The sequence below is a fragment of the Kockovaella imperatae genome (assembly GCF_002102565.1).
Source record: "Kockovaella imperatae strain NRRL Y-17943 chromosome Unknown BD324scaffold_4, whole genome shotgun sequence".
In the NCBI taxonomy this organism is placed as follows: Eukaryota; Fungi; Basidiomycota; class Tremellomycetes; order Tremellales; family Cuniculitremaceae; genus Kockovaella; species Kockovaella imperatae.
In genome coordinates, this window is record NW_019028944.1 from 1,108,108 (window position 1) to 1,128,983 (window position 20,876).

General features: G+C 51.7%; 14 protein-coding genes across 14 annotated transcripts; 8 read left to right on the plus strand and 6 right to left on the minus strand.

Moving 5' to 3' along the window:
* The first annotated feature begins 6 nt into the window (after positions 1–6).
* On the plus strand, positions 7–1,677 carry BD324DRAFT_621542 (putative cytoplasmic tRNA 2-thiolation protein 1). The gene is made up of 10 exons (XM_022015393.1): positions 7–285; positions 338–456; positions 509–623; positions 677–796; positions 877–991; positions 1,042–1,100; positions 1,154–1,285; positions 1,332–1,375; positions 1,424–1,477; positions 1,528–1,677. Exons 1-10 carry the CDS (start codon positions 48–50, stop codon positions 1,669–1,671), a joined length of 1,140 nt encoding a protein of 379 aa, XP_021872525.1. The 5' UTR covers positions 7–47; the 3' UTR covers positions 1,672–1,677.
* Positions 1,678–3,726, minus strand: BD324DRAFT_645149 (mRNA methyltransferase; the record flags this gene model as incomplete). The annotated part of the gene is made up of 16 exons (XM_022017606.1): positions 1,678–1,807; positions 1,860–1,911; positions 1,969–1,991; positions 2,042–2,075; positions 2,122–2,147; positions 2,195–2,239; positions 2,293–2,433; positions 2,473–2,696; positions 2,752–2,766; positions 2,835–2,865; positions 2,919–3,113; positions 3,167–3,259; positions 3,314–3,369; positions 3,421–3,510; positions 3,578–3,657; positions 3,711–3,726. 16 exons carry the CDS (start codon positions 3,724–3,726, stop codon positions 1,774–1,776), a joined length of 1,155 nt encoding a protein of 384 aa, XP_021872526.1. The 3' UTR covers positions 1,678–1,773.
* A 310-nt stretch (positions 3,727–4,036) lies between these two features.
* BD324DRAFT_577653 (AP complex, mu/sigma subunit) lies at positions 4,037–4,915 on the plus strand (the record flags this gene model as incomplete). The annotated part of the gene is made up of 5 exons (XM_022013273.1): positions 4,037–4,067; positions 4,214–4,339; positions 4,494–4,669; positions 4,724–4,789; positions 4,844–4,915. 5 exons carry the CDS (start codon positions 4,037–4,039, stop codon positions 4,913–4,915), a joined length of 471 nt encoding a protein of 156 aa, XP_021872527.1.
* Positions 4,916–5,313: 398 nt separating this feature from the next.
* BD324DRAFT_649960 (ubiquitin-conjugating enzyme/RWD-like protein) lies at positions 5,314–6,270 on the minus strand (the record flags this gene model as incomplete). The annotated part of the gene is made up of 8 exons (XM_022018068.1): positions 5,314–5,322; positions 5,377–5,452; positions 5,495–5,561; positions 5,620–5,637; positions 5,687–5,771; positions 5,849–5,908; positions 6,066–6,187; positions 6,240–6,270. 8 exons carry the CDS (start codon positions 6,268–6,270, stop codon positions 5,314–5,316), a joined length of 468 nt encoding a protein of 155 aa, XP_021872528.1.
* Positions 6,271–6,427: 157 nt separating this feature from the next.
* Positions 6,428–7,745, minus strand: BD324DRAFT_621566 (eukaryotic translation initiation factor 3 subunit J). The gene is made up of 6 exons (XM_022015394.1): positions 7,596–7,745; positions 7,427–7,539; positions 7,208–7,336; positions 7,014–7,146; positions 6,695–6,954; positions 6,428–6,640 (listed from the first exon to the last, which is right to left on the minus strand). Exons 1-6 carry the CDS (start codon positions 7,609–7,611, stop codon positions 6,545–6,547), a joined length of 747 nt encoding a protein of 248 aa, XP_021872529.1. The 5' UTR covers positions 7,612–7,745; the 3' UTR covers positions 6,428–6,544.
* Positions 7,746–7,780: 35 nt separating this feature from the next.
* Positions 7,781–9,441, plus strand: BD324DRAFT_621570 (putative cyclin-dependent protein kinase regulator). The gene is made up of 6 exons (XM_022015395.1): positions 7,781–8,101; positions 8,152–8,233; positions 8,290–8,620; positions 8,673–8,734; positions 8,794–8,894; positions 8,950–9,441. Exons 1-6 carry the CDS (start codon positions 7,956–7,958, stop codon positions 9,317–9,319), a joined length of 1,092 nt encoding a protein of 363 aa, XP_021872530.1. The 5' UTR covers positions 7,781–7,955; the 3' UTR covers positions 9,320–9,441.
* Positions 9,442–10,522, plus strand: BD324DRAFT_621572 (hypothetical protein). Its single transcript, XM_022015396.1, has 2 exons — positions 9,442–9,735; positions 10,086–10,522. Exons 1-2 carry the CDS (start codon positions 9,647–9,649, stop codon positions 10,246–10,248), a joined length of 252 nt encoding a protein of 83 aa, XP_021872531.1. The 5' UTR covers positions 9,442–9,646; the 3' UTR covers positions 10,249–10,522.
* BD324DRAFT_621574 (hypothetical protein) lies at positions 10,523–13,241 on the minus strand. The gene is made up of 8 exons (XM_022015397.1): positions 12,619–13,241; positions 12,390–12,550; positions 12,296–12,336; positions 12,133–12,239; positions 12,011–12,082; positions 11,063–11,956; positions 10,967–11,007; positions 10,523–10,911 (listed from the first exon to the last, which is right to left on the minus strand). Exons 1-8 carry the CDS (start codon positions 12,819–12,821, stop codon positions 10,604–10,606), a joined length of 1,827 nt encoding a protein of 608 aa, XP_021872532.1. The 5' UTR covers positions 12,822–13,241; the 3' UTR covers positions 10,523–10,603.
* BD324DRAFT_680321 (hypothetical protein) lies at positions 13,232–14,405 on the plus strand. The gene is made up of 2 exons (XM_022019076.1): positions 13,232–13,391; positions 13,446–14,405. Exon 2 carries the CDS (start codon positions 13,447–13,449, stop codon positions 13,984–13,986), a length of 540 nt encoding a protein of 179 aa, XP_021872533.1. The 5' UTR covers positions 13,232–13,391; position 13,446; the 3' UTR covers positions 13,987–14,405.
* On the plus strand, positions 14,406–15,503 carry BD324DRAFT_621578 (hypothetical protein). The gene is made up of 2 exons (XM_022015398.1): positions 14,406–15,102; positions 15,159–15,503. Exons 1-2 carry the CDS (start codon positions 14,628–14,630, stop codon positions 15,236–15,238), a joined length of 555 nt encoding a protein of 184 aa, XP_021872534.1. The 5' UTR covers positions 14,406–14,627; the 3' UTR covers positions 15,239–15,503.
* Positions 15,504–15,629: 126 nt separating this feature from the next.
* Positions 15,630–16,968, plus strand: BD324DRAFT_577695 (hypothetical protein; the record flags this gene model as incomplete). The annotated part of the gene is made up of 4 exons (XM_022013275.1): positions 15,630–15,900; positions 15,952–16,382; positions 16,429–16,499; positions 16,542–16,968. The coding sequence occupies 4 exons, from the start codon at positions 15,630–15,632 to the stop codon at positions 16,966–16,968; spliced, it is 1,200 nt and encodes a 399-aa protein (XP_021872535.1).
* Positions 16,969–17,273: 305 nt separating this feature from the next.
* Positions 17,274–18,416, minus strand: BD324DRAFT_369359 (hypothetical protein). Its single transcript, XM_022012604.1, has 3 exons — positions 17,593–18,416; positions 17,477–17,545; positions 17,274–17,419 (listed from the first exon to the last, which is right to left on the minus strand). Exons 1-3 carry the CDS (start codon positions 18,194–18,196, stop codon positions 17,379–17,381), a joined length of 714 nt encoding a protein of 237 aa, XP_021872536.1. The 5' UTR covers positions 18,197–18,416; the 3' UTR covers positions 17,274–17,378.
* On the plus strand, positions 18,232–19,704 carry BD324DRAFT_649968 (peroxisome membrane protein; the record flags this gene model as incomplete). Its single annotated transcript, XM_022018069.1, has 5 exons — positions 18,232–18,373; positions 18,480–18,846; positions 18,905–19,280; positions 19,320–19,653; positions 19,691–19,704. The coding sequence occupies 5 exons, from the start codon at positions 18,232–18,234 to the stop codon at positions 19,702–19,704; spliced, it is 1,233 nt and encodes a 410-aa protein (XP_021872537.1).
* Positions 19,705–19,751: 47 nt separating this feature from the next.
* On the minus strand, positions 19,752–20,782 carry BD324DRAFT_369724 (hypothetical protein). The gene is made up of 5 exons (XM_022012605.1): positions 20,603–20,782; positions 20,465–20,529; positions 20,325–20,395; positions 20,036–20,254; positions 19,752–19,978 (listed from the first exon to the last, which is right to left on the minus strand). Exons 2-5 carry the CDS (start codon positions 20,494–20,496, stop codon positions 19,788–19,790), a joined length of 513 nt encoding a protein of 170 aa, XP_021872538.1. The 5' UTR covers positions 20,497–20,529; positions 20,603–20,782; the 3' UTR covers positions 19,752–19,787.
* Between the last annotated feature and the right edge of the window lie 94 nt (positions 20,783–20,876).

Genomic DNA, 20,876 nt, shown 5'->3' on the forward strand with positions numbered 1-20,876 from the left:
CGTATGCCGCCCGTTTGTAGCATGCCGCCTGCAAAATATTTTGGTCAATGTCCGGTCTCATCAAGCTATCACTAGCTGGCAGGATCATGCCTCCTACGCCATGCTCACTGTGTGAGACAGCAAGAGCGCTCGTAAAGCGTCCAAAGACAGGGCAGCAAGTTTGCAAAGAATGCTTTTTCACCGTATTTGAGACTGAAGTCCACAATACCATCATACAGGGGGATGATGGACAAGGGATTTTCAAGCGTGGTGAGAGGGTAGCCATCGGGGCCAGTGGAGGGAAGGGTGCGTAAGCGGCTCTCCCCATGCGACTCGTTGTGACTGATAGCAATGGCAGACTCGACAGTTCTGGCTCACGTCCTGAGTCTCTTGAATCAGCGATACGACTATGGTCTGGATCTTTTTCTGCTCTCCATCGATGAAGGCATCACTGGGTATCGCGATGACTCCCTCGAGGTGAACTTGATCTGCGATTAATGTCGTACCTAGCTGAGTGCTCCTCTCTCAGACCGTCAAGCAGAATCAAGTCGAGTACGGACTCCCTTTGAAGATCTTATCATATGATGAGTTGTATGGATGGACTATGGATCGTATTGTTCAGCAGGTGGGGAAGAAGAACAACTGTGCGTAGTAACCGGCAGCGCTCGTGTTGGCGTACTAGCTTACATGCCTACAGGTACATTTTGTGGTGTTTTCAGACGGCAAGCATTGGATCGAGGGGCAGCACAGTTGGACATTGATCATATCGTCACCGGTCATAATGCCGACGACATCGCGGAAACGGTCCTGATGAATAGTGAGTGGGACTCATGGCATATTTCTGCCTGGATACCTGCACCACCGTTGGTATTCATAGCTGAGGACACCCTCCTTCAGTCATGCGCGGTGATATCGCTCGTCTTGGCAGATGTACCGCCGTCACTACTCGATCGGAAGATACAATGAGACGATCAAAGCCTTTCAAGTATGCCTACGAAAAGGAGATTGTCATGTGAGCTTCGCCGGTTCGTCTTTGAGGAAGCTCATCGTTATCGCAAACAGGTATGCCTACTTCAAGAAATTGACATACTTCTCCACCGAGTGTATCTACTCACCGGATGGTGAGCCTAAACCATCCAAAAGCATGAAGTCAGCTTAACCCATCGGAACACAGCGTATCGTGGGCATGCTAGGGTGTTTCTGAAAGACCTGGAAGCTATCCGACCCAGCGCTATCATTGATATCATCCATTCTGGCGAGACGTTCAAGCTTGAACAAGCTGTCGTAAAGGGGATGAAGCCTCTTCGTGAGCTCGAATCGCTATGACAGCCACAGGATCTGACAGTGCACAGAATCATGCGCTCGATGCGGGTACATGTCATCGAACACGATTTGCGTGAGTCAAGCAGACGCCTCACGAGCCTGATCTCTGATTTGGTCGCAGAAAGCTTGTGCTTTGCTGCAGGGCCTCGAGGCTGGGTTGGATAGATCGGCTTTGGTGAGTTCAACAATCCACCGGTGATGCAGTCTCTGACTGGTATCCGACAGAAACAATCGCAAGACGAGACTTCTGTGCTTCCAGACGGGCAGCGCATGATACCAAAGTATGAGCGGCTGCGTCGGGATGTCTCCAAGTCAGCGAGCCAGATAGATGGGCTTGAGAAGCCTCTGAAAGGCATGGCAATATCATGATTGATACATCGTCATTAATACAAAGCACATTTGTATGTTATAAGCATATCACAAATCTTGTAGAAGGCATGTTCCATTCGTTGTATGCACATTGATTGTACCTTAGTCGGCCAATATGATGGGTAGTTGAGGGTATCTGTAAATTGATCCAGGTCAACGGTGATGATCTAAATTTCAGAATCGCTTACTTGTCTCTAAGCCGATCATGCAGATCTTGCTCTGTGACCGTGGTGTCCCCGACTGATAAAGAGCTAGATCAGCCTCGAGTCCGAAGCAGCCGAATATTTTCCGACTCACGCTGATTACCTAGCGTCAACCAGCTACGCACATAAAGTCAATCTCGGAGCAAGGGAGCAGAGTGAACACTCACCCCGGCCGAATGTTATGTCTCCTGCCAAAGAGCTCTGAAAACGGAATCAATATACCGTTTCTAAAGTCCCTCTTCCGTACCTAGCTTCCGACCGTGTGGCGCAAGTCTGGAGAATCTCAGCAGTTTGGATGGGACAGTACGTGCCATACTCACCGCTCGATTACTCCATAAACCTCATCAGGCTTCCGGCTAGTCTCTCTGAGGTGCCTTCAGTATCCGCTGATCTTGTGAGTAGTTAGCGGGGGACTCACCTGACTTCAGCTACGACAACATCGGTGTCTATTCCTCTTCGAAGAGCCCTGAGACGATGATCCGTATCCCAAGGGATAGGAGCGTCCCGAGGATGATCACTAGGCAGCTTGACAGCGATCAATAGGTGTTCACACGTATGACTGCGAGCAGGGTCAGTTTCGGACGGAAGCGGCGCTCACTTCAGCCAGTGACCCGTCCGTCCAGTCCTAATAAGCCTCTGGAGCTGATTGATCTTGACCCATACAAGCTCGTCGACCCGCTTGTAGCCCCACACAGAGAATAATTCTCGGCCCAGTTCCATTGCTCGACCTGTGACCCAGAGACAGAGGATACCCCAGTCTGGCTGGAGAGATGAGAGGGGCATTCGGCGCATCTCATCGTCTGTCATAGTACCATATGGGAGCTGTTGAGGTATAATTCAGCCAGGCATTGATGATTCAAGGGGGAATAGGACTCGCCGACATGTGTATGTCCTGTTGGCGGTAGGGTCAAGAGGATGAGCAAAGCTCGATCATGACCTTCTTGCTGAGTCGTAACTCACCCACGGTGGATCAGCTACTATGACCTGGAACCTGCGCAGATCTCATCAGTCGATCCCCCGCGAAACGAGCAAGCTCAGACTCACTGTCCAAGAACAGAATAGTCAAACGATCGAATGTCGCAATTGATCCACTGGGCCCGAAGGGCAGCCTCCGTCAGATCTCCAGACTGGTCAGCCAGCAAACGGCGACGGACTGCGAGGGGTAGTGGAGCGTTGTAAGGAGTGGAGGTGACCTCGGTCTGCTCCCGATCGGACGGCACAACGTGGAAATGCATGTATCTGGTTGGTAAGTGTAAATGTCAACACGGATGGATATAGGTCATCAGGCCCACCTGCATTCCTTGGTACCTCCTCTTGGCGCACTTCCGTCTCCGAGAGAGGGGTTTTTGGTGAACATTGGCTCGCCATAGCATAGATTAAGGTATCTTATGCCCAGAAACGTCAGACCTAAGCTCGGTTGAAGAGGCATTCAGACTCACGAGCAGTAGCCCAAAGAGATATCTGTCCAGGGTCGTATGATGGGCTCGTAGTGTGCCTGTCGAGCTTCAGTCGCAGCTCATGATCTCATACGCGAAATTTTGCCAACCTTTGTACAGTTTAAGCGAACGCTCTTGCATTGGGTGAGGGTGGTCGATGGGCAGATAGGATTGAATTGGATTTGCTGTCCTTGGCAAGTCTGACATCGAAGCTCAGCTAGGTGACGCACATCGGTCGAAGATTCTGAATCGAAGGACTTGACTCACGGCTAACCGTCTAAGCTTAGCCTTGGCTGTCTCTCTAGACATCAAACTCCTGAGCTCCGCTACAGCGTGGTTACCTGGGTCTGTGATTCTGTGGTTCAGTGGGGCAATCGTTGATTTCTGAAATGACCCTTACTTGATTCGGCTTCCATAGCGGAGCGTGTCGTCGTGTGGAAGCCGTCCCGTACAGGACATATATCCTTCCGGGCCCGCTTTGCTATGAACTGCCCGAGACCGGCTTCATACGGCTGACCAGTTGCTGAAGACTGACTAAAGTATCTATCTCGCATGAAATTGGGCATTTCATCCGGAACACCTCCACCTCGCACCCAAATTCAGGTCCTTCCCTGTTCTTTGCTTCACCAACCATCCACATCAATACCTAGCCACGAAGGGGTCGCATCGCGCCTTCACAATTGCCGTCCAAGCATCTAGACGAACGAGAACGCGTCCGGCAAGATGATGAACTATATCATGCTGGTTTCGCGTCAGGGTGAGCTGGCGGCCCTGACGGGTCGTGTCGTATCTGAGCTGACTCCTTGTCTCCCTCATCTTCATTCGCGTCCTCACTCTCTTCGGATCCTTCACTTGTGATCTCTCCGCTTTGTGACTGGTTGATCTAATCCTTGCAACACTCAGGCAAAGTACGACTCGCGAAGTGGTTCCAGACTCTGCCGCCGAAAAGCAAAGCGAAAATCGTGAAGGATGTCACGCAATTGGTGTTGGCTCGTCGGACGAGGATGTGCAACTTCTTAGAGTACAAAGGTGGGTCAGAGCTTGCAGACACCAGATGGGGCATGGGCTCTATGCGCCCTTTTCAAAAGCCCGGCAACGGCTTTCTGAGCCGCTGATCTGCCTGGGACTGGCATACATACCATCGCTTTGAACGCTTATGGCTCACACCTCTTTTCTCCCCCAGATACCAAGGTCATCTACCGCCGCTACGCCTCACTCTTCTTCATCTGCGCAGTCTCTCCGGGCGATAATGAGCTCATCACGCTCGAGGTCATACATCGCTATGTCGAGGTTCTGGACCGGTACTTTGGGAATGTCTGCGAACTGGATCTCATTTTTAACTTTCAGAAGGCTTATGCGGTCAGTCTTCTCCCCCTCATTCTACCATCCTTACTGATGTGATCACGCACGCAGATACTGGACGAGCTTATCATCGCTGGAGAGCTTCAAGAGTCTTCAAAGAAGGCCGTGTTGAAAATTGTGCGTCGACAGCTGGAATTGCATGTAGATATGTACTGATGCTCCGGCTCATAGGTCGCTCAATCCGACGCTATAGAGGAGGGTGAGTCGCTAGAGAATCGTTCGAAGGACGCGGGATTCACTTGAGCTCGCTTTGACCCCGGGTGGGTGTCGGAATCTGACGACACGAATTCGTATGAATTTGGATCCTGGTCGGCGAGGGGGTCTTCTCGTCCATTGAAATCGCTGGATCATAGCCATGTCATGAGCTGACGCGCTTCCTTCAGCTGAAATATCCGAGGATTCTCTGGCGAGACTAGGGAGCTTGGCTACTGGTAGAGGATGATTATGACATGCACTGTATCGTATCCCGAGAGCCTGATCGTCGCTCTCTGCCAAGTTCATCAATAATACATAAGGATCTATAGCCTTCGTACAAGAACGAGGTCATACATAGTGGAGAGGTAGCGGTAGTCGTGAGAGGTCGTGGGACTACATGAATGGAGCTAATCGATTCTGACAAGGTTTTGGGCTGTAATGAACTCTCAGACGGTCTGCGACGGATCAATCAGTGGATGGTACTCGACGAGTCGATTGTGCCTGCTCACATCGTCCTCATAGGCCCAACGAGTAAGCTTGGGATTGAGGGGAGCGGAGCGAACGTATCTGTCATTCCCTGGCGGTCTAGCACAAGTCAGCAGTGCCGGGATGCAGAGGACCACTTACCTCTCTTTCTTCTTACATGAAGCGAGCATGGATTGGATCGTTATACAGATAGAGAGAGCAGTGAGCACTGCAGACACAGCTGAACACCGCTTCGCCAGGAGCGACTGCCAAGATTCAGAGCTCACCTGGCGACCATTCTGAACCTATAAGAGGATGTCAGCATCGATATTCTATGACCATTCGCACACGTACCCAGTATTGAAGCGCAAATATGGCCATTAGAGTAGACATGAGGATGTAGAGGAGGTTGATATTGGTCATCCGAAAGGAATGTGACCTGCGAGTTAGATACAGCATGAGCCGAGGCCTTGTCTTGGAGGATGGCATTTGCAGGCATTGTCGGTTGCGACTGACCTGTGGATAGTCTATCGGATAACCAGGTTCAAACTTCAGCTTGAGAGCAAAGGTTTCGCCCTGTGAGAGTGAGAAGTCAGTACCGGCACGATATGACTTCTCGAGGAACCCTCTTGCTGTTCAAAGGTCTTAGATAAGTCTGAAAGGGTTCGGAGAGTCTTGACTCAATGATGAGGTAAGGCATCGCTGGCCCCGACTAGAGTTGAGATCTACTCACTTTATAGACGGTCTCGTCACCCAGGACAGAAATGAGGAAGATCCAAGTCTCCATATCATCTGCCTTGAGGAGCTGTATCCCTGGCGGTGTCCCCTTTGTCTCAATCTCCTTGAGCTCTTTCACTATCATAAAACTTCAGCAGCCACTTCATGGCCTATAATGCTCAGAGCTCACTCAGGCGTCTAGATGATATACTGAGCACCATTCTTAAGTAAGTTGTGCTCTCATGCGAACTTGACGTTGATCGACCGAGATGACAATGGTATAGGACATACATGATCTTCGAGTCTCGGCTAAAATCCACTCTCCGCACCGATAACACGGAGATCATTCAGTGGCAAAATCATGATTCGCTAACAATGTTCAGAAGGGACGCCGTATGCATCAATCACAGCGGTTCCATAGATGATATACATGCTAGAGGTAGACCAATGCCCAACGACACTAGCAGGTGGGCTCAAAATGCTGGATATTAGGCTCTACATGAAATCATCGTCGTCCAGGACATCGTCGTAGGCGTCAGTGTCGACCTTGGCAATACTCTTGACGACCCCAAGCTTAGGTTTGCTGGTGGGCTAAAGAAGACACTCTTCAGCCAAGACTCTTCCACGTAGGGAGAGGAGACCCACCTTTTTCTTGCCATTCGCCTTGTCCCTCTCCTCCTGCTGCTTCGTATTGCTCAATGTCGATAGTCCACTGCCGACTTTGCGGATCTGTACCGCTGTCAGAGGTTCACAAAAGTCCTTGGCAAACTGTTCGGCGAATATAGGATAGAGAGGGTTGGAAGCGTGTCGAGACAAGATGAGAGTCATGATTTGTTGAGATAATTCGACAAATTCATCTTTAGAAGAAGGGTTGGACGTGAGGATCTTCTGCAGCATCTCTTTGGCTGTGATGACGCGTCAGTGGTTCCGTGACATTGCCAGAGACGAGAAAGACAAAACTTACTGTCCTCTATGCTTGCTCCTCCCATAAGATCCTCCGCAACTGCCATATCCGCTGCTAATTCTCTCTCCCTTGCCATCCGTCTCCGATCTTGTTCAGTGGTCGTATCAATCAAGTCATCATCTCCATTCACCTTCTAGAGTGGGTAACATGAGCTTATGAGCTTTGCCTTCATCCTGGACAGCCTAATGACTCACTGGTGAGTTTGCCAAGCGCTCCTTTTCAGCCAATTTCTGCTTCAAGGTCATCTTCTTCTTGACTGGCGCGGCGGCAGTAGTCGGAGCTGAAGCTTTCGGCTTTTCGTCCTCGGACGCATCCCAGTCGTCCTGTGTGCTCTGTCAGCATACAGATGATTGTAAACGGATGCTGAACGCCCGTCGCGCGGGAAAGGTTCTCTCCGCGTAGCTCGAACCCACCTCCTCATCGTCCTCATCTTCACCCTGCCATTTAGTCTTCGCTACGACTTTAGGTGCTACTGCTGCTGGAGCTGGAGTCGAGGATCCCGACTTGACGGGTTCCTCATCGATGTCTAAGGTGACGCATGAGTGAGCGTGTGTTCGAAACGAAAGCCAAGCAGAAGCTCACCCCAATCGTCAGACATGCTAGAGTCAAGTCTGTACTATCTCTTGGTATGTTCTGCAAGCGTTTGTATCGTGTACCGGATCAGCTTCTGTCTAAGATGCAGAGCTCCGAGGATTGTCCAAGATACAGGAGATTTACAAGAATGAAAGAGAATGAAAATGTCTGATTACTCGTCTCATTGTTCCTCACAGAACGTCACTTGGTACAGCCAAAATTTCTAGCGTATTATTTTTCCAACATTTAATCCCAAACAGTGTCGACAGCTCTCAAAGCAGTGAGCAATAGTCCAAGGACAGTGAGGAGGAGGCGGAGGAGTGTCGACATTAGATCGGCTCAAAGGCTCGAGCAAGGTATACCGAGATCATGGCGCAGCCTCCTCATCCGCTCGCGACCCTCGCTCAAATCCTGACCACGCCGTCTCAGAAGGATGGGCTGCCCAGCGATGTCGAAGCGGATCTGAGGGTCGTAGGATGCATGATGATACAAGAGGCAGGAATCATGTTGGAGCTGTGAGCACTGCTTGATGCTGCCGCTGAGCTCGCTGACTTGGTTCGCGCAGGCCTCAGAGCACTATCGCGACTGCTCAAGTGCTTCTCAATCGGTTCTACTATGTCAGCTCCATGCTCTCGTTCGGCGTCAACGTGAGGCGGAGAAACAATCAGTCTGTGAATGAAACAAGTTCTGACATTAATGCTAGGACATCTCTATCTCTGCGCTGTACCTCTCCTCGAAGCTCAACGAAACGCCCGTACGACTCCGAGACCTCATAAACACATACATCTTTCTCGTCGCCCGCATCAATCATCTCCTTTCATTACATGCGGATCAACCGCTCGCCTCGCCATCCACAGCGTCTTCCTCCAAGAGCGCCTCCAAGCCGTGGGGTGACGAGCCGGAGCCATGGCGGATCGGATTGGGCAATGGACAAAGTACGGCGAAAGGCAAGGACAAGGCCGAGGATCAGGATGGGATCTGGAAGGGGTTCAGATTCGAAGTTCCTGGCTTTCACGATGAGGTGTTCTGGGACTGTGAGTGCGTTCTGGGCGATCTTGGATCGCAGCCCAACTGTTTGTTTCGTAGGGAAGGACGTGATTGTCGGGTCTGAGATGCAGATTCTCAAGCGTTTGGGGTTCAATATGCAGGTGAGACCTCTTAGAAGCGCCCTTTTTGCATCAGATAGCCAACCAGATGACGTTCTCAGGTGGACCTGCCGTATAGTCATGTTATCAACTACTGCAAGATTCTCGACTTGGTCTTCGAGCCAGATGTTGCTCAAACTTGCTGGAGCATTCTGAATGACGCGTACGTGTCCGCGGATCATGCATCTCTGGTCTTAGCTGATGCGGTCTGTCTCTAGGCTCCTGACGCCTCTCTATGCGATACATCAGCCTCACACCCTGGCCTGCGCATCCATTTTACTCAGTACTCGTCTTTTACGCATACCACTGCCTAAGGACTGGTGGATATTATTCGACGTAGAATGGGACGATATTTGGTCCTGCGCAGGCACAATCATGAGACTATGGCATGACTGGGGACTAGGTCCATTGAGAGATGCAGGAGCTGCGCGTGGCCCCAAGTCACGGCGCGATGAACCGAGGGAAGCGGTTCACGTCGTGTGGGAAAAGGCTATACCGGGGAGAGAAGCGCGATGGCGAAGAGCCTGGATCTTATCGCAGGGTCGCAAAGTAGTGAGAAAGTGGGTGGAGGGGAGAGACAAGAGCTAGTGCAGCTGGCAATGTATGCTGGACTATTTGACAGTTCCCCAGAAGGGGCATTGCCGTGAATTGGATGTGCCGTGGTCATTTCGTCAATCTGCCACTCGGGACAAGAACAATTCGCTGCCGGACCAAATACATCATAGCGTCCATTCCATCCACTCTCATATCCGTCACGTAGCGATCTGGTTCAGCAAAAACATATCTTTGAAAGACCAGTCGAAGCTTCTGGACCTCTTACGACCCCCTCCCCCCACTTCGTGCTCGCTGTTCATATATCTCGACTCCGCAGGCTTCTCGTAATCACGAACTAGCCACCACAACACTCAAGACATCATGGTCCTCGGTCGACTCATGCACTACACGTTCGACGCTCTGGCCATATCAGCAGTCATTGCGGGTGTCAAGAAGTCTACCGGATTCGGGTAAGTCAATGTCCACGTTGACTCTGTTTCGGATCACGTCGAGGCGAGCACCTCCGAGTCGCGTGAACCCGCTGCGGGATCCTAAAGCTGCCCCTCCAGTCGCCGCAATCAGCGCTAACGTCCGGTTCTCAATCCTTGCGTATCCCTTCTTTTTGTCTTGCGAAACCCGATGATGGCGCCATCTCCCACGATGCGATTGATACGGGACATCTTCACACTTCTTGGCGCCATTTGCTCTCTCTCTCTCCTCCGCGGCCGTCTGATTGACCTTTTCCTCTTGCATTTGGGCTATCACCCATCTCTCCGCGTTACGCCTTGATGCGCCCTCCTTGACCCCGCACGACCTACAGCCCTGCGACGGATAAGATCCCCGATTCATCCTTCAAATCCATAGCCGACTCCTACTTTTCAGCTGGAGAAGTGATATTCAACTTAGCCGCTGGTCAAGCAGTCACGAGCGATTACTTTAAGAAGATCGAACGTAGTTCATCCTTCTTTAGTGGGAAGAAGTAGGATGGGTAGAAGAAGATTGTGGGATGGATAGACCGAGTGCTCCAAGGTAGAGCGACTGGCAGACGTTTAGTCTGCGGTCCTGATGGTTTGGGTCAGCTAGGACTTTGTTGTCGGCCGGGTCCTGGACATGGAGGCCGTGAGGCTGGCGTTTAGAGGAAATTTGATCAATGTACAAGTATTGAGTGACTTTCTGAGACCATTCGCACCTTGTCTCTCAGGTCCCCTCCTTCTCCCGAGAGATCTAAGAAGATGCATGACAACAATACGAGCTGGATGACCCACAGAACCCAGTCTACCTATGTGTAAATTTTTCTAGCGATACACTTTTCGCTCACTCCTCCCGGCTGTCCCATCCTTAGTAACCTCCAGGTCCCGTCTGGTCAGCTTCTCTCCTCCTTCCAGGCCCCACACCTGGATCTATCGTCGCAGTCGTGTTCGCGCGTGATCGACGCGAGGTCGAGGAAGGGGAAGGCCGAGCACTGTCGTTGGATCCGTGATTCGCACTGAATGGACCTCTTTCTCTGCGCATAAAGGCCAAATATTTGGCGAATCCAGACTGGGTTGGTGGGCCCGACGAATTAGCAGAAGAAGCGGAAGGAGGGGTATGAGGCTGAGGTGTCTCAGTCGTTGCGGGAGGCGAAGATGTCAGAGGTTGGTTGAAGTCTGATTCGATTATTAGCGAACTATTCACTACAGATGATGCAATTTGGCAACTCACCCTTGCGACACAGGGGGCAGCTGGCAGAAACTAGAAGCAGCCTGAGATGCAAATCAGGTTCAACTCCTCTAAATTGAAACGCCATGAGTTACTCACCATGGATCGATGCAACCCTGATGGTAAACGTGTTCCGCTTCACACGGCAACACTCTGAGATCATCCCCCTCTTCAAAGTCGACCAAACAGATGGGACACTGATCTAACATTGCTTCATCCGTCGCGTCCACTGGCGCGCTCCCATGACTCGCCCGAACCGGTCTAGCATCATCTCCAGATTCTCTCGGCTCGCCAGCATACCCGTGGGGTTGATGCAAGTCCAATTTTGAGGTTCGCCGTGATCCCTCGGGAGTGAGGATTGATCTTGATCGTGAATGTCTCATGGGCCCATGACTTGACACCATGCTTCCGGCAACGTGGACATTGGACTCGTCTTCTCCAGCCATTGATTCACGGCCAGACGGCCCTTGTAACGACACAGAATCGTCATCTGAGAACACCGATTTGACAGCGACGCTATCACCCTCCGCACCACGATCGGTATTGCCGTACATTGGTAAAGTAAGCTGCATGGGGTACGCTTCGGAAGAGAGCGATTTTCGACGCATGGCACCGTTTGCTCCAGGCGTCTGACCGAATTTGATGATTGGAAACGTATCCAAAATGGCCTGCGCCAATCCTCTAGCCGCCGTCTGAGGCCCTTGCTCATCTGAAGCCTCGCGTCGGCCATATCGTTCCGGGTGTCGTAGAGCTCGTCTCGCTCCGAGAAAGAGCATGAGGAGAAAGCCGATGGAGATGATACCTAGAATGACGTACAAAGCGATCATTGATCCAGGTGGACCACCGCCGCTGGGACTGCTGGCCGACGGTTGAGGATTCGGAATCTCAGTAGGTTGGGCTTGCCCAGTAGAATTGCGTGCGGTCAGAGTGCCGATAAGATACGTCCGGTGCTCGGGGCTATTTCCTGCGAGAGATTCGTTGACTGCTGTCCCACTGAGAACAAGCGTGAGCTGATCCTAGTTGGATTCAGAACGAGAATAGACGGACCTGATGTTTAATAATGTCCCGTTGAACCAGTAGAACGAGTTGTTGGTATGTGTCCATTGGTTATCGATAACCCTGCGCTCGGTGTGAGCGTTGGAACTCTTCCAATTTGCACGGGAGCTCACCTCGCGACTTGGACTGTCTCCGTTGCGAACACGTCCAAAGGCTTTTCGAAATTCTGAATGTAGTCCTGATTTAGAAGACACGATTGGGATGTCGAAGTGTACAGTAACTGAGAGATGATGGATAAGATGGGGCCAATCAATGATAGGGATCAAGAAGACTCACTGCCGACACGGCACCGCGGTCCCTGGCGAGGGTGAAGATGTCTGAGAAAGATACAAGGTCAACCTCCGATCCTAGTGAGCGAATTATGACGAACCCCATTCCATCGAGTCGCCGGTCTCGTTCTTATCACAACTGACATATGCTATCCAAGGAGTCGTGGTGGTTCGATTCGGTCCCATTGTACTTTCTGAGAAATGTACCAGGGCGCCAGAAGTCGTGCCGCCAGTCGAAACATCAGCTTGCAATTGATATGACCTGGTCGAGCCAACATGTCAGCGGGTGTCATGGCTAGACGTCTTTGCGGATTGTGATTGATGACCTACACTGAGCCTGAATAAACACCTGGGGGATCTGTCCAAGCTATTGAAATGGTCGATAGGTCCGTCATATTGAGCGCTGTCGTGTCGTTGACCGCTACAGCTGGGATGTAGGCTGATACATGAAGTGGAAGAGAAGACAGGATGGAAGTCTGAATGGCAGGGATCATCAATAGCGAGGCGAGAGAGAGTGGTGACCGGCGCGACATGATGAGATAGAGTTTGTATCTGCTTCCCCCCCACCGTGCTGAGCTTAAGTGGACCTCCAATGTCGAGGAAGGTTGATCGAATGCACTTGCTTGCTGGGGGATCCAGCGTTCTTTGTCTTGGAATTTTGCTTGGCTTCCCTTGTTTAGAGCCTGGTGAGTTGCAATTCGCGCCACAGAGTAGTAGTAGTGGTGTTGTGGTTGTTGTTGATGATGATGGTAGTGACAGGTTGCGTTCACTTCTGAGCCATCTTCAATCCCTAGTATGCCTCTGCTCTATCCCTCCTCAATGGTCACAGTCGCAACATATAGACTCGCCCTGCCTCCTTCCTCCCTGAGCTGTTCTCGACGTTGACACGGTCAGTATATAGAATCCATGGGTTATTTAAGTGTCAAATCGCGGTGCAGCGTGAATGACAAGTCACGTGACCACTTGGCCATGTGCCACACTCGAAGAAAACGCCGCCTCTCTGCTGCTACTGTCGCTGCTCCTTCATCGGATCACCACTACTGCTGCTCCTCTTGACGATCTTCTGCGGCTAAGTCAAGCAGGCGAAGGGGTTCCGACATCAAGTGAGCTCGTGGAAACGATATCTGTCCCGAATTATAAGCTTACGCATCTTGCAGAATGGCGACACTTTCCCGCGGTGTGAGGTTAGCCATTTCCAAAGAGGTCTTCACCTCTCGCACAAGTGTCCTCTTGCGAGCACCTCTGCCCGCATCCACCTCATCTCTCCGGCAGCCATGCATTCGGATGGCCAGTACCCTCTGCTTCCCCTCTCAATTGCAAACCCCATGTGCCCTTCCACGCACGTCTCCGACTCTCTCCGCTCTCCATTGCAAGTCCAGCTCCTCCCCTCTTACCCTTGTGACCCGCAAAGCCTACGCTACTTCCGCCAATGCTACATCAACATCCACTTCCACCGCCAGTGCGAGGACTATTGCTGCTAGTGAATACATAGAAGAAGGTCCCGAGCTCTTGGACGCCCATCAACCACGGATCATCGTTGGAGATCCAGCCAGAGGAAGATGGACCATGTCCGGTGTTCACGCTTATGTCATGGCTTTCATACTCCACTTGATCCTCTGGTCATTCCTCATCATAGATTTCATCAACGATCTGTACACCTACCTTGGTGCCATGGTTTCGGAGCAGCTTGGACGTTAGGTGGGAAGTCAAGGTGGACGCAAGGCTAGCTTATTAGTCCACGGGGCAGAGGGCGATTGTTAGAGAGCTGGAGACGATGTGGGCTAGCTGAGATTGGCCATCGGGTCAACGACCTTAAAGTAATATCCAGGTACATATGCAGGCGGGTTCTCAGTGTCAAGGTGAGGTGAGGAAGGATGGGTTCCATGCTTTGGAAATAACCCCACGGATGAAGCTTCGTTGGCCGGTCAGCCACAGATGATGCGTTCATGCTGTCATGCGATGGGACGACCTCACGCACCGACTCCGTTTCCAGTATCTGCTGCCAAGATTCTGGCTTGTATGCGATTCCAATCCTTTGGACTGCACGAGCTGGCGCGCATGTCCGAAACTTTTGAATTGCACGTCGTGACGTCAAGAAAGGATTTCTATCATTCCTCACCCACATCCTCCGTTGTACCTCGACCATCTGCTGTTCATCCAGTCTCTGAGCCTCATCTTGCCGCTTGGATCTCAAGTCTCGTGATTGACTCTGCCTACGAGAGTCCGTTGCAGATACAATCCTGGATGACCTGTGTCATCTTTCCTTCATCCAGTCTGCCGCCACCTCAGTGCATGATCAAACCCCCCGGACCGGTCACCACTGCTCAATTCCCTGCACCATGGCCATCACTGCGAGCTATGGCGCGCCTCCACGATCCATGCCTATGCGATCAAATTCTCGCCCTCGATCAGTGAGCATGGCAGATTATACACCCCTCTATATCGATCGAGAGGCATTGTCCTCGGCATACCACGCTGCCATTTCTACAACCCCATCTTCAACTTCTGGGTACACTCAATCATCTCAAAACTACTCAGCTCCGCCTTCAACATACTCTGGTACGTCTTACGAAACACCAGGACCTTCTTCCCCCTCTACACTGTCACATCACCTGAAACCTGGAGATAATCCTCATCTCGTGTTCGACAAGTCGGATCCATCCTATGTCAATCAAGCGGGTGTCGGAGCGGGCCATTCGTTGACGCCTGGAGCGCTTCCTTTCAATGCATATCCTTCTCCGGCATCTGGTGCTCTCCCCGTGTCCGCGGGCGGCAATGGCACGAGTCTTGATCCTGTTCCCCCAACACCTCCGCCTAGACCAGGTCAGAGACATCCTCTGAATGGAGAACCTGCTCGAAGGCCGTCTCACGTGAGGCGCGGACAGAGCATGTCGGATGTACACGATTTCCAAAGCCCAGGCATGGCATACGAGGCTGTCCCAGAGGGTAATTGGCATCGGGATCAGCGAAATCTACCACGCGTTCCAACAAATGTTCCTCCACCGGTGAGTCGGTCTGGAAAGAGCATGGCTTCAAATTATGTTCCCCTCGGCTTCATGATCGCCTCATGACTGCCCTCCCGTGATAGGCACATACTCGCCCTGTGTCTCATTCAGCCTCACAGTCGTGACCTGTCGTCGCTGCCCGTCGCAGTCTGCTTCTCTCGCTGCTCAATCGCTGACCATGATATCAGGAATTGCCTCCATGGGAGTACGTACTATAAATCTCATCTGCGTCATGTCCGAAAGGAAAATCACATGCTGATCATTATTTTCGGCGATAACCACAAACCCCCCGGGCATACCTCATTCTCCCGCTCCCAACTTGACTTGAACATGATCATGTCTGACGACAGACCCGACTACAAACCTCAAATACCAGGCTCACTCACTGCTCCCAGTGCTCAAAACGCTTATGCCCAACTATCTGCGCCTCCACCGAATTTGCCGCCTAGACGTGGCAATGCATCTCGATTCGAGGGCCCGATTGGATCTGCCGGACCAAGCTCTGTAGCTGGACCATCTAGACTCACAAAGGTCAACCATGGTCATCGCCCGCCCCCACCGCTGCACGTTCAGACTGAGCAGTCGAATGGCACCGGTTCATCTGCCGGTACTCTAGGGCGACCGAATGGTGCACCAGATATCCCTCTCCGAACTGAAGAGCCCGAATCCACGACGCCGACCCCTCCTGTCATACGAAAACGTCGACCCCCAGCGGAAGAGAATGTCATGCTACGATCGACTGATCGTACACCCATATGGTCTACGCATTTCATTGACCCCTCGCTCCGCAATCAGACCATCAAGATTCCGCAACAGGTCACCAACATCACCAATGTAGCGTTATCTGGTCTCTCTGCCGGCCCAAAGACGAGATACAATCAGACGATTGGTGCGCCGATCGACGGACTAGCCAAGCTGGCGAAAGACTGGGTCATCAAGCCCGATGGTCGATTCGTCAGTCAGGATGGCGGCATCGAAGTGGGAGTGGGAATTGTCGATGCTGGAAATCGAGAATGGGGCAACGACAAGGGCCGCCAGAGAGCAAGAATCGAGGTGGAGAGCAGACATGGAGGTATCAAGCTGGACGTGGTAAGTGGTAGCAAGTGTGAGGCTTGACTTGGCTGATCTCGACCAGATCGAAATTGAGCCAAATCGTCAGATTGACCTAAAGATAGAGACCAAGACAGGAGATGTCTTGGTATTACTGTGAGGCGATGATGACACGCTAGATCTCTGACGATCCCGCAGGCCGGAGAATTATTGGGGAGCCCTACATGTTTCAACGCCAGAAACCAGACCTCAATTCCTGCACAATTTTGAGCCCTCCTTAGCACCCATTGCAAAACCCTACGGCAATTTCTACACGACCTTTGTGACGCCGACAGAGATGAGAAAAGACCCCAAAAAGGCCACGTCCGCCGAGCTTCGCGCAATGTCGGGGATCGAGCAATACGTCCCCGAGAGCGCAAGAGAAGAAAGCGACATATTAGATCAAGTCATGGCAGGCTATGCCCATCACACGAGAGGAGAACACAGCAAAATTCTGATCAACAGTGGGAGCGGCAAAGTGGTCGTGGGATACAGGGATACAGGGGATGACAATGAAGCGAAGGTTATGCGTTTGGCCGTGGGAGCACAGGAAGGAACGAGGAAGAAGAAATGGTGGCAGCGATAGGGATCTGACATGTGACTGAATGGGGTGGATGATGTGGGTGATCGAAAACATCTGAGGCAATGATTCAGGGAATCAGATAACGACGGGTTTGATATCGGTGATACACGAAGTGGATCGGCTTGTCGTACGATACATGACGATTGCATCTGTGCGCAAATGTACACTAGGAAGTATACCTCCACTATACACAGAGCTGGCATCAGTCGGCAGCGAGGAGCCCTATCTGACGCCTTGGCTTTGATCCTAGCTTGAGAGATTGGCCAGGGTATGACCAGAACTGTTCGTGACGCAATCCATAACTGTTGCCTGTAGGGCGACGAGTGGTTTATGTGGGCAAAGGGCTATGCCGAAGCTGAAACAAAGCATATCATGCAGCGGTGCGCAGGACTGCAAAGTCGTTTTTTTAGAACTTAGAAGCAACAGTCGCAATCGAAAGGGCAAAGCGGTGTTCCTGAAGAGCAAGCAGTACGTCAACATCCACAGCCTTTTGATGGCTCATGGCACTCACCTCCAGCTTCTGGATCGATTCCAAGCTCCGCTTCCTTGTAGATTAGAAAGCCTTCCTCAGTTTTACGCCCTGCAGATGCTAAGTATCTGGTGTTTCCTCCTGAGCCGAAGACTTACTGGTACCTCTGCTATCTCTGAATACCTCATCCTCCTCAGTGGCTGCTTGACTCCGTTTCTTCTTCCCTTGCTTCTCCATCGTGTTCGCCTCCTTGACAACTGAAGAAGGATCCACCACCGTCTCAACCTTTGAGCTATCTGCCAGCTCAGCCATCTTGACGGCACTGCTCGATTCACTGCCAGTGCCATGGCCGTCGGCTCCTCCTTTTCCGTCAACCTTCTTCAACTGCTTCTTCTTCTTCTTCTTTGACGTTTCCGAGCCCGTCAAAATCGTACCTGTCTTCGATGACCCAGATGCATCTACAGTCCTCGATGCTCTGCCCGCCGTCGTATTGCCTGGTGATACTCGAGAGGATGTAGAGGATGAAGCGAAGATTTCATCAATGGACGATGAGGTCTGAGGGGGGCCAGACGACGCCTTTTGTTTGCCCTTATCTGTCGACTTTGGCATGATGAACGGGATCCCAATCGTCTGATCATCAAGAGGTGGGGAGGTGCAAAAGGTATGGAGAAATTTCAGCAAATGGTATTTCGGTTGATCATCGGTCAAATCGAGATGCTCAAGATAACCGGGACAGATGGTATGGTTCTCTTCATCCCACATCAATATCTAGGTGACACATCGAGTGCACCAGCACGATGCCATCCTCTCTCGTCGAGCAGTATGAGAGTCTCTTGCTTTCCAACCTTTCCGCGATTCAGTCGATCGAATCGGGTCTTAGGAACGTTACTTGGTTCTTACCGGGTCGATTCGAAGACGCCGAAGTGGCCAGCGAAGGATGTAAGTCGAGCAGTGCCCCTCTTAACGGTCTTGCGAGTAGCCCGGATTCTAGTGTCTGACATAGGTTATGAGCTTGTGAGGCGTACGCTGACGAGCTCTCGCCCAGTGTACGCCCTTTTGAACATCGTCTCGGGCTACCATGACACTCTCCTCTCAAAGCATCTGGATCCTTCGTTGTCCCACCCACCGCATCCGTTCGAAGAGCGCCCACCAGTCGAGCATACCACCACAGCTCAAACGTCCCCTGTACCCGTTGCGTCGACTTCGAGACCTCCACGAATCGCCCCTGTCCTGCCTCCACTTTCTGATCATTCGAGATATACTCGTTATTGGACTGGAAACTCTCCGACGTACCGCAAAGCGTCCCGAATACTAGTGACGATCCAGTACGTCCAGCTTCTCGTCGAGATGTTGTCAAAGAAGAGGTCGGACAGACGGCGATGGAGAGTCTTACTCGGACTCGAGAGCGTCAAGTGAGCAAAAATACAATGACATGAGACACGCTGGGGACTGATTATATCCACCTCGTAGAATGTTGCTGAAGCTCATCATCATGGGGATCACCAAACGACCAGTCTTGGCGACCCCTGCACCCATGAGAGAGTATGATATATTCTCATTGCCTGAATCCGTCCTCAGAAAATCAGGCTCGTCCTCGGGAGCGACCGCTTTGAACTTTGCGAACAGTCCCTCCAGCAATGTCAGCAATGTCCCGGCCGTTTCTCAACTTCCACCTCATGCTCCATTACGATCGCACCTTTTACATCTCTCCTCATCCCTACCCGAGTCGCACTTGCCTGATCCTTCGAGCCTGGTACCAAGCTTTGACTCGGCTGGATATTTAACATCAGAGTTGATCCAAGTATCTCTGGTATGGGTCCATATGGCTCTCCTGATGCGAGCCTCGGTGAGCGAAACGGAGTCTCGCTGTAGCTCATGCCCCCAGCGACAAACACAGTATCGTCCATCTTCACTTCCTAGCCTATCGTCATGGACGACGCCGTATCTTATCCCCCTGCTTCTCGCCCTCCTGGCCCGTCGACTCCGACTCAAACCTACGGATTCTGCATTGGAGCAGCCCTCGCTGCTCTTGGCAGAGCACTACGCTCAGCAGGACAGACGTCTGGCTATGCGGGCGTTGCTCACTGGGCCAGTATGGATCGGCTGGACACGACCAAAGATCATGCGTGTGGTCAGTGCTGTGGAACGAATCCCGGTGATCGGCATGGTTGGTGGATTGATGGAGGGGTACTTGAGCATGGTGGATGATTACCTTTTTTGTGAGTGTGAAGCGCCGACCAGGCTGAAATGCGACAGATACTTCGACATGAATTCAAAGTGAACGAGCATTGACGTAAAGTGCATGCGTATGAGTACAACATGAAAAGACCGAACTGGATCTACCAGGATTCTTCTACTTCTTCTTTAATAACCCTTTTTGCAGCCACTTGGGTATCTTCTTCTCGCCGGTGCTGTTCCCAGCACCAGTGGCAGAGGCACTCGCTGGCGACGGTTTGGTGGACATCTCCTCTTTCGGCTGAGCCGGCGGTAATGGAACGATTTTTTCCAGCAGATCAGATCGAAGGGGAGCCTTGTAGCCGCTCGCTAAAACATGGGCGAGCATGATCAGCCCCATATGACTGGATCATCCCTGTCACTCACCGTTCATTTTGTCCTCTGTCCATTTGATGAGCAACACGCTCTGTGGGACCAAACCCAAGTGTGACAGAGACTCTTTCCCACCCGTTCCACCCTGGAGACCCTGTGTCGGGCCACCTTTGATATTGCCATAAGAGGCGGGGGCGATGATGTGTGCCTTGTGAGGGTTCTCTTTTTTGGCAGGAATGGGATGTTCAGGATAATGAAAGCGTGGAGGTTGCCCTGGGAAGGAATGAAGGGGAGTATCAGTGGATGTCATAGCCGACTAGGGGACGAACAATGCAGGACTCACAGAGGACGAACGGTTTGGTTGACGCTGATGGATCCAGGGATGTCCTGACGAATTCGTACACTGGCTGAATACTACGCAGAGGGAAAATCTCTGAGTCAGAGGGAGACATAGGTGGAGAGGATCAGGTGAAATAGACGTACGGGCTGCTAGAGGGGAAAGTACGCTGAATCATCGTACCATCTGAGAACTTGATCCTGATCGTAGTCTGATGACAACAACAGAGTCAGTTGGTGCGTGACGCTTGCTTTCTCTTGCACATCGTGTTTTGACAGACTCACAGTTGGCCACTTTTCCGCTTTCTTCTTCTCTTTCTCTGCTTTGTCTGCATCTCGAAACTTGGCAGTCAAGAGGGGCGCTTCGTTTAGACGATGAGAGCGTGCAAGGACGCTGGCGTGGTGCGCTTGAACATCGGACAAGGTCGGTTCAAAATATGCCGGGTCGAGGTCTGTCCGGGGTATAAATTCATGATATCAGCTCGGTTCTTCTGACTTCCCCTCCAGTAGGCCGGCAAATGAAATGGTGATCATTTCACTTCAATGAGTCATGCTCCGC

Coding starts and splice junctions, on each gene's coding strand:
- BD324DRAFT_369359 (XM_022012604.1), bottom strand. CDS start 18,196: ATGTGGGATGAAGAGAACCATACCATCTGTCCCGGTTATCTTGAGCAT. Junction 17,546..17,592: donor CAGAGATAGCAGAGGTACCA/GTAAGTCTTCGG, acceptor TAGCATCTGCAG/GGCGTAAAACTGAGGAAGGC. Junction 17,420..17,476: donor AATCGATCCAGAAGCTGGAG/GTGAGTGCCATG, acceptor CTTGCTCTTCAG/GAACACCGCTTTGCCCTTTC.
- BD324DRAFT_621566 (XM_022015394.1), bottom strand. Junction 7,337..7,426: donor AAGATGAGGACGATGAGGAG/GTGGGTTCGAGC, acceptor CAGAGCACACAG/GACGACTGGGATGCGTCCGA. Junction 6,641..6,694: donor AGGCGAATGGCAAGAAAAAG/GTGGGTCTCCTC, acceptor TGTCTTCTTTAG/CCCACCAGCAAACCTAAGCT.
- BD324DRAFT_680321 (XM_022019076.1), top strand. CDS start 13,447: ATGGCGACACTTTCCCGCGGTGTGAGGTTAGCCATTTCCAAAGAGGTC.
- BD324DRAFT_621570 (XM_022015395.1), top strand. CDS start 7,956: ATGGCGCAGCCTCCTCATCCGCTCGCGACCCTCGCTCAAATCCTGACC. Junction 8,102..8,151: donor GCAGGAATCATGTTGGAGCT/GTGAGCACTGCT, acceptor TGGTTCGCGCAG/GCCTCAGAGCACTATCGCGA. Junction 8,621..8,672: donor CGATGAGGTGTTCTGGGACT/GTGAGTGCGTTC, acceptor TTTGTTTCGTAG/GGAAGGACGTGATTGTCGGG.
- BD324DRAFT_369724 (XM_022012605.1), bottom strand. CDS start 20,496: ATGATTCAGCGTACTTTCCCCTCTAGCAGCCC. Junction 20,255..20,324: donor AACCAAACCGTTCGTCCTCT/GTGAGTCCTGCA, acceptor ATTCCTTCCCAG/GGCAACCTCCACGCTTTCAT. Junction 19,979..20,035: donor GACAGAGGACAAAATGAACG/GTGAGTGACAGG, acceptor CCCATGTTTTAG/CGAGCGGCTACAAGGCTCCC.
- BD324DRAFT_621542 (XM_022015393.1), top strand. CDS start 48: ATGTCCGGTCTCATCAAGCTATCACTAGCTGGCAGGATCATGCCTCCT. Junction 286..337: donor CGGGGCCAGTGGAGGGAAGG/GTGCGTAAGCGG, acceptor TAGCAATGGCAG/ACTCGACAGTTCTGGCTCAC. Junction 992..1,041: donor TACGAAAAGGAGATTGTCAT/GTGAGCTTCGCC, acceptor TATCGCAAACAG/GTATGCCTACTTCAAGAAAT.
- BD324DRAFT_621572 (XM_022015396.1), top strand. CDS start 9,647: ATGGTCCTCGGTCGACTCATGCACTACACGTTCGACGCTCTGGCCATA. Junction 9,736..10,085: donor AAGAAGTCTACCGGATTCGG/GTAAGTCAATGT, acceptor CACGACCTACAG/CCCTGCGACGGATAAGATCC.
- BD324DRAFT_621574 (XM_022015397.1), bottom strand. CDS start 12,821: ATGTCGCGCCGGTCACCACTCTCTCTCGCCTCGCTATTGATGATCCCT. Junction 12,240..12,295: donor ACCGCGGTGCCGTGTCGGCA/GTGAGTCTTCTT, acceptor ATCATCTCTCAG/TTACTGTACACTTCGACATC. Junction 10,912..10,966: donor CTGCCCCCTGTGTCGCAAGG/GTGAGTTGCCAA, acceptor TAATCGAATCAG/ACTTCAACCAACCTCTGACA.
- BD324DRAFT_621578 (XM_022015398.1), top strand. CDS start 14,628: ATGGCCATCACTGCGAGCTATGGCGCGCCTCCACGATCCATGCCTATG. Junction 15,103..15,158: donor TGTTCCCCCAACACCTCCGC/CTAGACCAGGTC, acceptor AGGCCGTCTCAC/GTGAGGCGCGGACAGAGCAT.